At 41.9% G+C, this 16,881-nt stretch overlaps 1 protein-coding gene across 4 annotated transcripts in view; it reads right to left on the reverse strand.

Moving 5' to 3' along the window:
* The window catches only part of TACC2 (transforming acidic coiled-coil containing protein 2), a 151,280-nt gene that overhangs the window by 27,450 nt on the left and 106,949 nt on the right, over window positions 1-16,881 (reverse strand). For 2 of the 4 annotated variants that reach the window (XM_063339137.1, XM_063339139.1), the window contains 4 exons: window positions 9,822-11,142; window positions 6,398-6,433; window positions 4,848-4,908; window positions 3,604-3,811 (listed from right to left, as the gene is read on the reverse strand). In XM_063339137.1, the coding sequence (XP_063195207.1) occupies window positions 3,604-3,811; window positions 4,848-4,908; window positions 6,398-6,433; window positions 9,822-11,142 (1,626 nt within the window). The remainder of the gene's footprint in view (window positions 1-3,603; window positions 3,812-4,847; window positions 4,909-6,397; window positions 6,434-9,821; window positions 11,143-16,881) is intronic. The other 2 variants (XM_063339138.1, XM_063339140.1) reach the window with 2 other exon arrangements.

Consider the following 16,881-nt stretch of genomic DNA (forward strand, 5'->3'; position numbering starts at 1 on the left):
CTGAAGATTCTGCTCCAGGGGCCAGAATATTAACAAAGTTTCAGAGCACTTTCAGAGCGCAGATAACTCTCCTCTATTGTGTTATCACAGAAAACACATTTTTCAATAATTGGTAACGCTGATACCAGTTTCCTTTAATGTACGCAAGAAGATTTTAAAAGCTGTTGAGAAATGAAGTAATTTCTATTTCTTAATGTTTATCACACAGTTCTTAATTAAGCAGGACTACTGTGGTATTACTTAAGATAAAAAGATACATAAAATACCAGTATGCTCACTGAACAGGGGGTGACACAACAGCCCAGCTCACTGGGCTGTTTTCACATTTTAGTTACAGAGCAAAAGCCTACAGCGGGAAGATTTACAAAGACCCCTAAATCTAAACCCTAATAAAAATGCAAATCTTTACTGCTTCTCTACGTCTAATCTCCTCGTTACACCGGAGGGAAGAACCAGCATTTCTTTCCAATCCATGGTCACCCGGCAGTGAGCTGATACGGAGGCAGACAGATAAAACACGGCAAAATGGAAGAGAGAGCATACCTTCCTGCACCCAAATAAAAGCAAAGGCTTTGTTCAATGACACCTTCATTTAAAAATTAAAACCATCATTAATTTGACCTAACGCTGTATTTTACTCTGTTTCCATGAGTTAATTCAATAAACCACTTGTATAATTCCATTTCCATTACAGATAAATTCTAACAAATGGCACGCTAGCATTTATATGAAGCTAAAAGTATGTGCAAAAATTCTTCTAGATTTGGGCAGCTTTTGAAAAATAGGGCTCGTATCAGGAAGACGTTTGCTCCTTAAAAACAAATGAACTCTAAATGTAATCCCTTACCTGTTCTGTTCAAAAAAAAAAAGTTTCAGAGGGTGCAATGTGAGTTTACAAGGCTCAAGATTTTTTTATAATAAAAAGCACCGTGGAGAACAAGGACTGTAATTCTGCGAGCCGATGTATTTTGTCAAACCACCACTGAAGAGGAACAGCCACAAACTCTCAGTACCTGACACGTGGGAGATATTAATAGTAAACCATCTAAGTGAGGAGAATGCTATAATAGTCAGCTCCTCACATTTAAATTCCTGGCACCATATGTTTTAATGGAAATAGGGAGCCCGGCAAGAGGGACAGCCTCCTGGTATACAGGCTTCTTCCTAGTGAAAGCAGAAACAAAACTGAAACGACGAGATTCAAACCCCCTCCTCGAGGCAGCGCTGCAGGAAAAAAGCATGAAATACCAGATAACGGCACCCAGTGTTTAGTCAGTGCCTTTCTGTATTCCGTTTAACTACACACAGCCCGGCGAGGTGCATCACCAGCGTTTAAGGGGCGTATTTTCGAGCCCAGAAAGCAACGGGTGAGTGAGCGCGGGAGCAGGGGCAGGAGATGCGCCGGCACTGTCCTCTGCTGGCACAGCCGGCAGTGGTGGCCCAGCTGCCCCCAGGGCCGGTGGCCGCTTTGCAGTCGCAATCCACACCCAGCGTGGGGACAACACGTATTTAACTTTACCGATTTAGAAAAGGCAGGACACGGATGGAAATACTTCAACTAGAAACAAAAGGAATAGCATGGCTCGCTAAACGCGGTTCGTTCCGTCTCATTGCTCTCAGAAGTTTCCAGCATAACTAGAGTTTATCTATCTCCTCTCTTAGGTATCTATCTCCTCTAAGACATCATCTCCCCTCCAAAATCTTACGCTCCGGTTACCTCTATACATTCAAAATTACAAATGCCCAGGATATCCCATGAAGTAAGATAATTATCTTTCATAAATACATACAACAGACTTACTAAGTGATGTCCTCCAACTCCTCCCACAAATAGCTGCAAGATTACATCAGAATTTTCTGCTAATAACTACTGCTTATTTCTGGTCTGTGCAACAGGGAAATGGCAGGAGTTACGAGCAGCGCATGCAAGAGCCGCGAGCTGGGTGTATTGGCTGACTCAGTAGCTGGGCTGCATCTGTGCAAAAGCCGTGTCAGGTTACAGGGTAACACTCCTACCAGTATCTGGGAGGGGAAAAAATATTCGCACTGAGAAACAGCCTTGGCATTACTCAAGAATTTCTCAACGCCCCAGGAGCAAGACTGTCAAGGGAAAAAAAAATTATTATTTTTGAGAGATCTGAAAAGCGGAAGCATTGTTGATTATAATTAGCATGTAATCTGAAACTCCGACTGTACGATGCAGCACACATGAGACAAGACAATTAGCATTTAATTAGGAGCTTTGCTCACTTTCTTCTATCCACTTTGATAGTAAAATGATTGCCTTAGAGTATCTCTCACTATTCTTTTGTTCATCTCCTTCCATATAATTTCCATTTTCCTAGATTTGGGGGGCTTATTTTCTAAAAAATATTTCTTTAAATTATTTTTTTTAATACAAATGAAGAAGTCGATGTCTAAAATTTATAATTTGACAATAAAGCCAAATGGATTTACCCAGATTGAAATGTATATCTGTACAAAAGACTCTCAACAGATTTCCAAAAAGCCCAGGCCACGCAAACATATAAGCACGTGCATATGAACATGTGCAGTGCCATTAAAAGCACTGTGATTATTCGTGCCTTTTAATGTCAAATGCATTTGACCGAAAAGCTTAGCAGTTCTTAATTAGGCAAAAAAACCCCTCAGATCTAGTCTAAAATGGCATAAAGTCACTATAATGGCAGATTGGGACGTGGGTTGAAAGGTTAGGGGGAAAAAAAAAATCTGATCAAGAAGAAAAAGTTTAAGCCAAGTTAAACTCACACATTCTTCCCACCCACAAAGCTGAAAATCTGCCCTTGGAGCAGATGTTGCAAAGCAGTATTCCCTCCGGTTACCCCAAGGAGGGCCACACACAAATTTTCTAAATTCTAAATGTCTGTCCCACATTTCGCAGACCTGGAATGACAGTTCTCCTAACAGAAACCTCCACCTTCAGCTCACAGGTGCTTACAACAGGAAAAAAACTTAATAAGCTGATCCAGAAGGAAATTTTATCTGGCACGGGAATGGTACCTATCTTACGCAGGGAATATCCTGGACATTTTTATGCTTAAAGATACCTGGATACTAGGAACCTGGAGGAGAGATGGCATGTTAAGGGTCTTAGTACAATACACAAACTTTGAGCAGATTTTTAACCTGGGACCTTCTCCCATTCCGGTTAGAGGAACAGGCTCGGGCAAAACCAGTAGTTCAGTGACTCGATCCAGGAGCACAAACCCAGAGTGGAATCAGACGCCAGTCTCCCGTGAAGGCACAGAGGGAACAGGCAGCACGCACAGAAGAACAGAGCATGTCTGCAAGTAACCATCTAAAGGAAGCAAAAGCCTTCCTCTGGAGGCTCCTTTCATTTTCCTTTAAGCTTCCTCTCTCCGCTTTCTTGAAAACTCGAGGTGGGACTATGGGTGTCGTACATTCAGCTCCCCAAAATTGCCAAGTTTCCCAGACTGCTCCAAAGAGCATCATTTTTTAGGGTTCCCAAATAATACCGTTTGCATTCAGCAAAGTATATGCCAACCTCCTTGAACGAACCAAAACCCCTCTCCCAATAAATATAACATCGGCTGGATGCAGACAGTCCTGTATAAAGCATACCCTCTGTAGGAGAGCTGAATTTAGTCTCATTAACAAATGTAGACAGATCAGACGGTTGCGGGTAATCCTGTTTATCCGTGTTCAGGTCCACAGTCATGCAGGTCCATTTCTGACTGGTCACCGAAGACGCCAGTTTCTCCTCATCTGTCGCATGAACCACCGTGGATATGACGGGAGGTGTTTCTGGAGTAGGCAGTGGAGTGGGATCCTGCAGAAGACAAGCACCAATTAATTCTATTATCTTTCATTGACACGTTGAATAGTCAACTCCCGAAATCCCTCTACACAACCACAGTCATCTGTTTAATGCCGTGCTCTTTACTGCAGCTCTGTACAAAATACGTAATGAAAAATAGTAAAGTAATTCATTTAGAACTCTACTAGCAGCCAGTTTTCCCGGTATAACTAAACTCTTTGATGATAAACACCGGCATTGCAAAGCCGCCTTGATAACAAGGAAGAAAGAAAATCCGGAGCTGTTTATATCTGTTAGGCACTTGACATAAGTGGCACCCATGACTGAAGTCTTTGACTACCAAACCCGACTTTTTAGGCTCCCCTCATGGGAGCAAGCCTTCGTAGGTCTGCGAGGTCATGAACCCTTTCTTCCCTTCTAGGCTGTCGAGCAGCATAAATAAAAGGGTAGGATGGATAACAGGAAGGCGAACAGCAGCGTGGAAGGAGCTGTACCACATCAAAGCACTTGGGCCTTTGTAGGCAGAACAGCTTTTGTTAACTTCTCTTCCAAGAAAACCACCTGCCGGCAGCTTACAACAAGGAATAAAACCATCCAAGCACATGTTCCTGGTAGATCAGCCCACTTGTTTGATTTCCATTTCCCTTCCAGCCCACCAGTTTGATGCATTTAGTTTCTTACTTTCTAATCAAAAAATTCCAGGGTGGATAGTTACGTCTAGTTTTTCAGACAACTGACCGAAGATATTTATTCATATTGTTGCTCCATTGCAACATAGGACTTTCCAAAGTACATGCACTTGTAATCTAACTGGAATTCGAATAGTTCTAATTACACTAGTTCTAATATACGCCGAATACATGCTTCAAGAAACCAAAAGTTCAATATCTTACGATTATAGCCCAGTGTGCTGTACTTAAACACCAATATGCTTATATTCTTCACAAAAACCTCTTCTATTATTAAACGTACTGTTCTACAATTAAATAAACCAAACTTCCATTTTTTGCCTCTACAAGAATGCTAATTAAATGCATCCATACTTTACCTGAGAAGGAGGATCAGATAGTGGGGATCTTTTTGGTGATTTTTTCACCCTAAATGTATCACTGAAAATAAAGTTAAAACCGTTAATATGGTAATACCGGTAAGAATTGGGTCATTTCACACTCAGCCAGAGACAGCCACAGACAATGCAAGCTCTGTAAGCCCTTCTGCTTGAAAATCCCACCCGTCAGGCAGCAGCACCACAGAGAAACATGCCATAGGTACATATTCTTGTCATGCACTTGGAACGGGCCTCAATTCCCCAAAAGCTGAGAAAAGCAGGATTGCCATATTTTTCATGCCAACTACCGACACATTTACAGAACGGAGCTGCTGCTCGATTGCAGTTCAAATCCCTGCTCCACCACAGACATCCTCTGTGGCCTTAAGCAAATTATTTAGCTTCTGTCTGCTCCTGTTTCCCATCTGAAAATTAAGTCTAAAACGCATCTTTAAATGAGAATTAAAACGGTGATAATCTTGGGGCAGTAAGCTCCAATGACCCCATAAATTGCTACGAAAAAAACCTGATATGCTTTGGGTGAACTACATAAAAACAGCCGAGGCAGATGCTGTTCCCAAGGTGCCAGAACAAAGCTCTGTCGTTACAAATGTGCTCGACGGACCCCCTCCCTCTTTAAAACAAATAAAACAGTAAATATGGCAATTCTGCTTTCAGTTCCCCTGAGAGCTCACAGTGCAGGCTGGGAGCACGGACACTGTCGCCCTTCCAAATCCCATAGGTTTCAATCAGGCAAAAGGAATGAAGAATAAACATCACGTCTTGGTGTATAATTATGAATGTTGCCTTTATGTTTATTCACAATTGGCTAAAAATTGTGACTAACGGGGAAATAAACCAATTGTCCACCTGTTCTCTTGATGCCTATTGCCAGAGTTATTCAAACACACTTTTGCTACAAACTAGAAGAGGGAGAAAAATATCATACCAAACTCGCCGATAAAGACTTAATGTTTGAACTGAGAGGCAGTAGCAAAAATTACTGCCCACCAGCTCCTCCCTAATCGATGAGTGGCAAGATCAGCACTAGAAATTATCATGGTGGGTTTCAATCGTTAGAGGGTAAATCAATACCACATCTAGAGGGGAAAATAAATTCAACAGTGGAATATCGGTGTGTTCGGCGTGACTAATTATCTAGTTATGATGCTAGAAGTAATTAGGGTAACTTATTCCTTTAAGAAGGAGAAACATTTTATGCAGTATTTATGAAAAACTGATTGTACAATGTTGGTGTACAGTGGTAGAAATAAAACACTCATATTTTAGCTCAAGGATACGAAATTTATATAGTTTTTAAAAGAGGATCTTCTTTGATAGGCAAACAGATAACGAGGCAATAGATTCCTCAAGCTCATTCACAGCAAGGCATCTTACTTCAAATAGCTTCCATACGTGACAGTGAAGTGAAATGGTTAACATAAAAGCTTCATGCTGAATAGCAACTGATCATGCCGCAAAATAAATGAGTAAAATTAAAAAGCCCATAAATCAAAGAGGAAACGAATTGTTAGCTTAGAATTACTTACAACAGAGAACATACAGACATCACATCTTCTACCATCCTAAGACAAATAAGACAAAGAAAAGAGAGACAGACAGAAGGAACTGACAAAAAAGATAAACCTACAAACACTCTGTTAATGTTAATGTGTTAAGACAATCTCATCATGCATATTTTCTACCTGTATAATCTTAACACCTACTTTTTATTGTGAAATACATGGGGAGAAAAAATAATATTCATCGAGTCCTTTAATGTTTTCAAATTCAATGCTATACTTCTGGCATGCTTTCATCTCACAAAATACAGTTTTCAAAGCTGAGGCCTCCGCGTTAAGTTTCTATCAACATACTAAGCGTCCTTGCCTTCCCTGACGGTAGCCACCTGCTTTCTTTTCAAAGCACAGGATTTGTTATCATCTGGGATGTAAAACTGTTCTTGAATGGCAGCTAAGCTTAAGGCAAGAGCGCCGTTATGCAAGGTTTTTTCATGCCTGCTGATTTGTTACGACAGTACAGGAAAAGCTACTTGACCCTTTCAAATCATTTCCCCAAGCGAAGAAAGAAAACGACATTTCTTTAAATCTCATCTCTTCCAGCTCTCACTGAAACCTAACTTTGTGTTCCAACGGAACAAACCGATTGCCCCAAATCCAGAAGGAAACCTTGCCAAACAATGAAGGCTAAGAAAAGTTTTCATCTACATATAAACTTGGCAGCTTCTGCTCGGTTCTTCTCACGTGCAATGCTCTGGAGAGCTGGCACCTGGAGCTTCTAAACACAGCCTCCAATCATCCAACAGTTTCGAGAGCAACGTCTATACAAGCCACCTATTTTTATTCATCACTACAAGCAGGCACCCGGGAGGCATCAGCTGCTCCTCGTTCACCATCATCTGAGCAAGATGATCTACCTCGAAACAGCTCAGCACTTCGGTATCCGACCAGAGAGTCATTTGTGTCGAGCTGACAGCTCTTCTAAAAATCTCATCTTTTCACATGGAGGTCAATGCTTAGACTGCTGTAAGTTTCATTCCAGAATAAAACCTGATTATTTTTATTGATTTAACATAGGCAATACCTAGCACGCGGCAGAGAATCAAAGGAGTACAAGCTTAACAATGGCTTAAACTCATTCCTGGCTTCCTCACCTCCCATAGGTCTCACCTAGAAATTGCTGTCTTTCCACACGAGGAAAGGCTTTCCATACATTTTCAAACTGGTCCATACAGTTATATTTCTGCCCTCCTCAACAGTGCTAATAAATACTCCTGGCTTTGCACAATTGTCCATTAGGTTTTAGAAGTCCTGGTACGTTACAGTATCATTTCCAAATTCAAACACCCTCCTTTCTGCCCCTTGGAGCTGTAGCATTTAACACTGGCTTCTCTCTCCTCTCCCACCATGGGAGCATCGCCAAGAAGGATCCTACACCCCAGCTCCTTGCCTGGCCTTGGGTTCTCCTGCACTGGACCCCACGGAGGGGCCATGTTGAGGGCCCTTTTTATGGAGAAAAGAGACTGGAGACAGGCAGAGACAAAACCACTACTTCCCCTGGCATTCCCCAACAAGCCTTAGGCTAATTTTCTTCTAGAAAGTATTATGGCTCCAGGCTGCGCTGTGTATTAACATGCAGATTCTCTTCTTTCTTAGAAACCACTTGCAAAAAGTAGGTTATGGGGCTGGAGCCAGCAGACAGGTAACACAACGCAGTGAAAGCAGTCCCAGGCAAGGGCTGGGAGCTCCTGCAACCCTCCTGAGATAAGAGCCTGCAAGCAGAACCTGGGACCAGCAGGGCAGTTTCACTTCTTCCACCATGACAAAGAGCAGCAGGGAACTTTGTGGCTGTAGGACAGGGCCTTCCCACGACGGGTTTTCCCCAGGATGGATGTGGTTTAGCAAACTCTTTGTAAACCCGGGTTGGCCCTAAATGAACAGCTTTGGAATTGATTCTAATATTCACAGCAGATGGGTGGACCCAAGAGGTTTATACTGGGGGTCTGTCACCTCCACTGCAGCCACTGGAAGACACAAGGAGACTCTGGCTGGCTGCAAATATCAGACTTAAGGATCTGGTGATATTAAAATTCCCCTCTTTTCCCTCCACACTTCCACAGTAAGATTCGAATTGTTCCTCTCTTGCAGTCAGACTTTTCAGTCGTCTGGTTTTGGACAAAACCAGTTCGGACTGTAACCTCGGAAAATGTGTCAGCTTAGCACGTATCTCAATTCCCACCTCAATTTCCTGGGAATTTCAGGCATACCTCAAAAAGAAGCAACAACAGAACAACTCAAACTCAACTATACAGTGGTCTATAATTTTCTTAAGTCAGAAATGCCCCTAAAAAGAAAAAATGGCACAAGCTTCCTCAAATCTGGCAAGGGACGCAAATTAGATGTCTAGAGAGTAGCAGGCTGCTCAGAAGAAACTGAACAATCTCCGCTTCACTCCATAAAGGAGGTCTTTTTTTTGTACTGCTTTACATTAACCACGTTATCGTCAAATTGTCAGGCTTTTGTAACTTCAAGTCACATTTTTGTTAGTTAGCTGAAACATTTAAATCATAAAGGGACAGGCAGTGAGATACTTTCTTATAGACACATACAGGTTATCAATTTCAGATAAATGGGATACAGGCTTACTGCTTACCGACTCAAAACAACCCCGTCTGAATGGGTAAGAGATAACATGCACACCGGCAAGTTAACCATGGAATCAATGCAACTAGCCATTGAAATCATTAATCAAATATCGAAATTCAACAAGCTAGAGAATTTATCCTCCAATTTGTCAACGGTGTCTAAAAGCTGGATATTTCCCAAACAAGTAGCAGTCTAGGAGTTTTTAACCCTTCTGCAGAACTGCAAGCTCTTTCACAGAAAGGAAACATTTCACATTTTTTAGTCTTATATTTAAAAATATATATTTCAATACTGCACTCCTCCATTTCAGGTTATTTTCTTTTAAATACTGTAAGTCACTAGATAAAAGCATCTTCCTGCTGTGTGCAATACAAGATTTGTCGCTGTCTTACTATTTCACATCCCACTCTCAAAACCGATGATTCACAAAATAGTCTTTACTGGTGCGAATACTTTGATCAGCTTAAACAGTATCAAATTCCCAAGATGACGCCACAGAAAATTTGGCACAAAACTGATAAAATTTGGACTTCATCACATTCAAATCTACACTGAGCCCCAAAACTTCAAAAATCCAATTGCCAGTCCAGTGGCCCACTCTGGTTCTGCCCTTCAGTCTGGAAACATCAAGCTGTTGAGGAAACAAGTTGATGGAGAGCACATAAAGACCCGCAGCACAAGCCCAGTTGTGTGGCTACCAACACTCAACAGCATCTTCCTTTCTCTGGTCAGATATAACCCGAGTGTAACTGCACTAAGGGCTAGGAATGTGCTTCTAATCTAGAAACATCTGTGCCCTTTAACTTACGTTTTTAGTGGCGTCTTCTTCTTTTTTGCAGGTTTATTCAAGTTGTCTCCTTCGGTTCCATTTGTTTCATTGGCACTGGCTGGTATCTCAAAGGAAGCTGGAGATTTGGAAGGTGAGCTGGCTATCTTAGAAGACGACTTGAAAGGGTCAATAGAGTCCTCACACATGTCTGGCTCAAAACTGTACGTTTGTTGAGGCAGTTTAGGCGATTCTTGCATTTTCGTACTAGATGAGAACGGGTTAAAATTGGGATCATCCCACTTGTCAATATCAAAAGTGTAAGAGCCTTTTGTGATAGGGATTTCGTTTGGATCAACGGGCGACTTGGTTGGTGTGGTTGGAGCATTGTCAAGCTTTTCCACTGACTTTTTAGTCTTTGGCCTCCGTAGTGGCATTTTAGCACCAGGCTTTTTACCTGCTTTTTTGGGAGGAGGAGTGCTCTCCTGCTGGTCTTCACTGACCCCCTTTTCTTCAGAATAATCAAACTCCAGCCTCACCGCAATGCCTTTGACCGGAGGGTCTTCTTGTCCTCCAGTGTCAGGCGGAGTCACCTCCACAGCCTCAGGTGCCGTCGTAAGAGGTAGCGTTTTCTTATTGGCAGGGGGAGAGTTTTGTACTTTGCTGCCTCCAGTGCTAAATGCACTAATCCCTTCAAAACTGTCTGGATCCACAGGGTAGGATCCTTCAGGCACAGGCGGGGCCTCCTGTTTCTCAGCAGAGATTTTAGAAGGTTCAGTACATTCGGGCTTTACTGAATCAGCCTTTGCTTCAGTTACTGGTTTATCCTCACCTGGGGCACAAGCTGCTTGGCCGAGGTCAGATGGTTCTTGTGGTGTTTCCTTCACCGGCGGAGCATCCAGAGATTTTTTTGCTGACTGCTTCTTTTTTAAGGAAGCTGGTCTGGATTTCTTTGTTCTCTTAAGGGTACTAGAAGCACTACTGGAACCAGTACTGTACACATCTGCTGCCGGTGCTAATGTCTCGCTATTGCCAAGATAAGATGCTCCATCAAAATCGCTTGCTTGCAAGCTAAGAGATCGAGACAATGTAGATTTGGAAATTGGGACTGAATCGGTAGATTTTCTTCGAACATTCGCTTTGGGATCACGATTCTTTGATTCTGGAGAGCTCGGTCCTAAGGCATGGAGAGAATCAACCAACTCAATGTTATCGAAGTCCAAGTTGTAAGTTCCACTGCTGGCTATTGGCTTGTCCTCATCGAAGACGGTGGAAAAAGAATGGGAAGGGGGACGGAAAGGGCTTTCTTCAACTGTTTCACTGTGTGACACATCAGTTACGGGTACAGTTTCTGAACATAATCCTGTGGGAACAAACAGGAAACTCTGTGAAGTTTACGCACATTTTTGAAACTGGAGCTTAATAAATTTTACGACGATCTAATAACACTACAATTAAAAAAATAATAATAAAAGGTTAAAATCATACAAATTAAGTAAGCAATGATTAAAGGGCATACACACCAAAGTGACATTTCCAATATATGAACTAGATTAAGGGAAAAAATAGTTCTGTTCTCCCCAGAAACGGATTCAAGGCAAGTTTCACGAAAACACAAAATACGTATTTGCAACAGCCTCTAGAGCATCACTTCTAAACTAATTATCACTTAGTTAAAGAGTTAGATATTACCATAACATGCTAACTATGCCAAATACCAGAAAAACTGAACATCAAACACTTTATTACTCCTGTTTTCTACCGTTATAAAGAGTTCACAGAATTGTGTCTGAGCTCTTATGCAGTAAATTCCCTGTGAATTGACTGGTGCTTCTGCAATTACATGATGGTCTCAAGCTTTGTTTCCCATGTGCTATTTTTACCAATTTCCCTGAGGAACATGGCTTCCCCTCCACAACCCACCAATGCTGCTCCTCTCTCTGCCCCAAGCAGTCAACACAGTCCACTTTGACCTTGTAATTCCAAGTTTATCATGAGACGTGAACCACTGAGATTTTCATAGGAAATAAATTATGGTAAAGGTAAGAATATTATTCAATCAGAGTGCTGTACAAATATTCTTAGTTGAAAATCTTCCTTAAAAAAGACCGCTAGAAGCTTCCTACAAATTATTTAAATGAGATTTCTCAAAGTGTAGTTCTAACTCATCGAAGTGAAGAAAATTTACAGAGAATTAGATGCTAAAACTGTTAAAACAAGTAGCTTTTCATTGTAACTAAAGATTTGCTTATTGAACGGAATCCAAAAAAAGATTTCTACAAGTCTCTTCACTTGGAATATAACAACTATATTGGACAAAGTAGAAAGAGATTTTTAAAAAAGGAAAAAAAAGAAAATACATAGGTAGGAAAAGATTAAGATGATGGTCCCTTCTGCCTTCCAGCTCATAAAAGCTCATTACTACAATGTTTTACAAATTCTGAGTATGGTTTGTTCCTGCTGCCATTGTCGTGCTCCCTATCTGAGTGTAACCTAGTCCCCTCTGCCCAGGTGTGCGTGTCCCAGTCAGGGGATCGGGGACCTGGGAAATGTCTCTCCGGCTCACAGCTCAAGCTGGGCTAAACCAGCTGCTCTGAGCTCTCACCGATGCGGACTGGAGCTATTGCAGCAGCACAGCATTCTTCACGTTCTCAATTTGTTTAATTATGCAATTATAAAGAAAAACAGTCAAGGAAAAAAATTAAGGCTTTTGTCATCCTAAAATGACTTCAGAGAAATTTCCACACATCTTTTTCATTCCAGTCTTGACATGTTTTGCAAAGTAATTCCCATTTTGACCAGCTACATTCATTAATGTTGTTCATAAAAGCAATACAATCAATAATTACTTTTAGTCAGAAGCTGTGAATGAATTAAGAAAAAACCCACATTTTTCCTTTGTTTCAGAGGAAATTATATGTCTGCATAGAGATTACAAGAATTATTATTTATGGACGTAGAGGACAGAAGGGATTTAAGGAAATTGGATACATTTCCCAAAGCAATACCTTAGACTGGCACGACGTATTTCCAGGGACTGCCAAAGGAACGACGACTACACAGTTTCTAAGACTGTGGAAGTTTACCGAGTTCCACCAATTAAAATAATATTTTAATGTGTTTTTCTGCTAAATGAATGCTAATAATATGGCAGTACTTCAGGACAGTTTATTTTTCTCCTTCATCTCCACTGGGCTGGGCTTGGTCTCAGCCTGGCTGAGTGGGTCATTACCTAGACTTGATGTGCCAGCTGAGCTGGCGCTCACTTCCCTGGGACGGCCGTTGAGGGGACTCGGAGAGTGCCATAAAACTCCAGCGTTAGACTGATCTGTGCATTATACTGAAACAGGAACGGCAGGCACTTAATGGGAACGCGTTACGATAAACACTGGCATCGCTCTAGTATGTCAGCAGAGTACAAATGTAGGTCAGCACGAAATAAAAGGGGGATCTGAACAAGAAACCGTCTGCAATTATGCGCTGTTTTCATTCCAGCGTGCGCCAAAGGCCTCAACAGGATTGAGGCCCCTTGTTCAAAGTCAGTACAAACATGCATTTAAAAAAAAAATATATATAAAAAAAAAAATAAAATAAACCAATGCCCTGCAGGACTTGGACTGTAAATGACAGGCGTGGTAGAGCTGAGGTTAGGGACTCATCACAGCAGCGAAGAGAACATAGGAGGCTTTCCAGCTGCTCAAAGCAAAACAGCATTCAAATTTGGTGTGCTCCACATAGCGCAGGGCTTTAATCTTCTTTAATTGCTTATTTCACAACTTCCTCCTCATCAAATCTTTGACTTCAGAGTATAGATTTCTGCAGAACGTCGCTCGACTCGCTGCTGTGACATTTTCCTTGTTTCTTTACGGAACAAGATGGGAAGCTGCCTCAGAAAACGTGGCGTTTGGTAGAAGTGAAATGCTGCTGTCGAACTCTTCCCGCATTACAACAGACTTGGCTCAGTAACAGCAGAAGTGCTGGAGAGGAAGATGTGAACGGGACTCCCTATCGCAATCCCACACGCCTTTATTACTAGAGAGAGATATGAAGACCATTCTTTCCGATATCAACAGCCTATTCAGAGAGCAGTGCCATTTGTCCTTTTACGCCACAGAATTAAGCAAATCAGCATCACTAACTACAGTATTTTATTAAAATGCAATCTGATCGCAAAGGAACGTACTACAACACAAGGGATGAAAATTAAGGCAGGACTTGCCCTAGCGAGAGGCGAGAGGCGAGCACAAGGTTTTAAATAAGGTTTATGCCACAGTCACCCACAATTATATTGGTAAGAGCTGCCCACAGGTAGATAACTAAGTTTTATAAAGCATTCCAAGAACACGCGCGATAGCAGGGAAACTTACGTTGCCATAAAAAACAGGCAAACCCTGAAAAAACCCAACATTTCATTCATTAAAACAGAAGGTCCAAGTTCTGCTCCTTCCACAAGGGAATTTTCTCTGATTTCAGAAAATTTTTGCCTGGATCAGGTATGAAAAACAAAACCAACCCAAAACCAAACACAACAACGGAAGTCCCCAGACTTCTTGTACCCAGGTGATGAGCCCCCTCAATGAGAGCTGCGCGACACGTTTCATGCTCGGCATTTTCACCTGTCACCTATTACAGAAGCAGCAAAAGTTGCTAGAAAGATATTATGAGACTGTTTGCATTAAGAACCAAAACAAATTTCTGCTGTTAGCATCAACAAAAAGGAACCAAAGAAATAAAAAAAACCCCACTTTTCTAGTCAACTACAGAACACTTTTTCTTGTATGTTATAAAATACCTACATTTTGATAGCACTTGAGATGCCAGTAAAGCTTCAATGTCCCACAGGACGAGCGAGGCAGGCACATACCCCACTTAACTGAGCCTCCTTTAAAGAACGAGCCATAAATGATGTGAACAAATCCCATGCACGTTCTCCAGCCCCTCCACTGATGAGGATACAGAATTTTTACTACCTTGTTGCCACTGCTGTATATTGCATATATTGAATTGGATAGGAGGAATTCGTAGGTTTAGAGCAGGACTGGTCTTAGGATTTACACCAGCCAGCCTCTTTTTACAGCCTCAGGAAAGAAATACCGAAACTCAGTGGCTGTAGTTGCACAAGGAGAGTCACAGAATCATAGAATCGCCCGGGTTGGAAGGGACTTTTCAGACCATCTAGGCCAACCATCAGCCTAACACTGCCAAAACCACCACTAAACCATGTCCCTCAGCACCACGTCTGCCCGGCTTTTAAATCCCTCCAGGGATGGTGACTCCATCACTTCCCCGGGCAGCCTGTTCCAATGCTTGATAACCCTTTCGGTGAAGAAATTTTTCCTAATAAACCTCCCCTGAAGTAGCCGAAAAGGGCAGCCTTGTCTCATTTTGGTGCGGTCTCACAGATGTCCTCCCCATCTGCGGGGCCCTCCCTGCCTTCCCCGCTCCGAGCGCTGCGGTCCCAGCGGGATGGGATGCGGCACCCCGGAGCGTCCTACTCTCCCGGGACGTCTTCACAAAAAGACACATTTCCGAAAAACTTTGGAGGCAACTTCAAATTTGGTTAAAAGGTATTTTAAAGAAGGAAATGAAATATCCGCACCAGCTATGAGCTTATTGAATCTAAATCTGAACCATTTCTTTCTGAATAATGAAAATATATTAAGGGGTTAGAACATATAAAGTACTTCCAGCTATTTTAAAATATCTTTCCTTTTAAATTAGAACAAATTCTTCTAGCGATGGAGCTGCACCGTGTGCTAGGACAGTTGAGCATTTTCTTCTTTGTTGAAGTATCTCTAAAATAGGGGGAAAATCCAACAGGCTGAAAATAGAAGGCCTTAACTGGCCTCTCAGAAGGCTGCTGAGCTGGAAACAACATAAAACACTATTTTGAAAGGCTTAGAAACAAAATTTAACCAGATCTAATAAATCAAATGCGGAAGAAATTAAATTCTAATTCTGTTTTCTAGAGAAAAACAAAGAGAAACCCTCGGAAAATGCATACAGCATGCACTCACATTCTCCATTATAATGAAGTAACTCAGGAGACAAGTAAACTTCGCCTATAGCATATAGGAATTGGAATTACCTAAGAGCAGAAATTTAGAAACACAGTTTATTTCAAACTCCTGCTTGTTATGAGAAGCTTTTGAAGTTATGAAATCAATTAGTAATGCTATTTTAAAAATTACTGTAAAAATAAGTTTGCCATTTATTCTGAGAGAAAACTTTGGATATAAAGTTTATTTTCCATTTTTTTTGTGTCAGGCTTCAAGAGGAAAAACACTGAAGAAGAATGTTTTCCATCCCCAAAATTCAGTTTGTTTTTGTCTGTGTAATCATCTCTCTACTGGAAAGCCTGACCTCAACTTCCCTGGCACAAGAAGGACCTGAACATAGGTCTCCCGTATCCTGAGAGACCTGCGAGAGCTGGAGTCCCCTCTATGCATTACAGCTCTCGCATCTCCCCTGGGTATAAAATCTGAATTCATTAACTAATTGGGGAAGGCAGCAGGGGCGCAGAAGAAATGTCCCTGCCCAGGCAGGAATTCCTGGCCAGAAACAGGGAGAATTTGGGAGAAAGGGCTCGGGGCACTTTCTGGTGCTGAGATGGCTGGAACTGGAAGAGGACACTGCTGTGAGAAGCTGATGGCAACAATCATTTAAAATACAACCAAAATAATAATAAAAAAATAAAATAAAAAGCATCCTCAAAATCATCTGCCTCAAGAGTATAACCCACGTTCCCCAGAACTTATGAAGTATTTACGGAGGAGTGGAAGTGTCGTTAGTGACGCCTTCTGGGGTTCAGAGGTAGTTCCCACACGTGCTCTGTTACTCCTCTTCCCCTCCAGACTCGCCCGCAGACTGACTCCCCTCTTCTGCTCTTCTGCTGATGGACTGGAGCCATGCGGCAGGTTTCACCCCACCAGGAGCTGGCACAAACCCAGGATGAGTCCAGCTATATTTCACTTTCATCATATTTATTAAGCGAGCGTTGAAGTCAACCTAATTAAAAACTCTCCTCTTGGCTTTCCAGCAGTGGGGTCCAGCTGTTGCGTTAATGATATCATGCAGCATAACTGCAACCGTCTGCATAAGT

This window comes from Chroicocephalus ridibundus, chromosome 6 (genome assembly GCF_963924245.1).
Source record: "Chroicocephalus ridibundus chromosome 6, bChrRid1.1, whole genome shotgun sequence".
Taxonomy (NCBI): domain Eukaryota; kingdom Metazoa; phylum Chordata; class Aves; order Charadriiformes; family Laridae; genus Chroicocephalus; species Chroicocephalus ridibundus.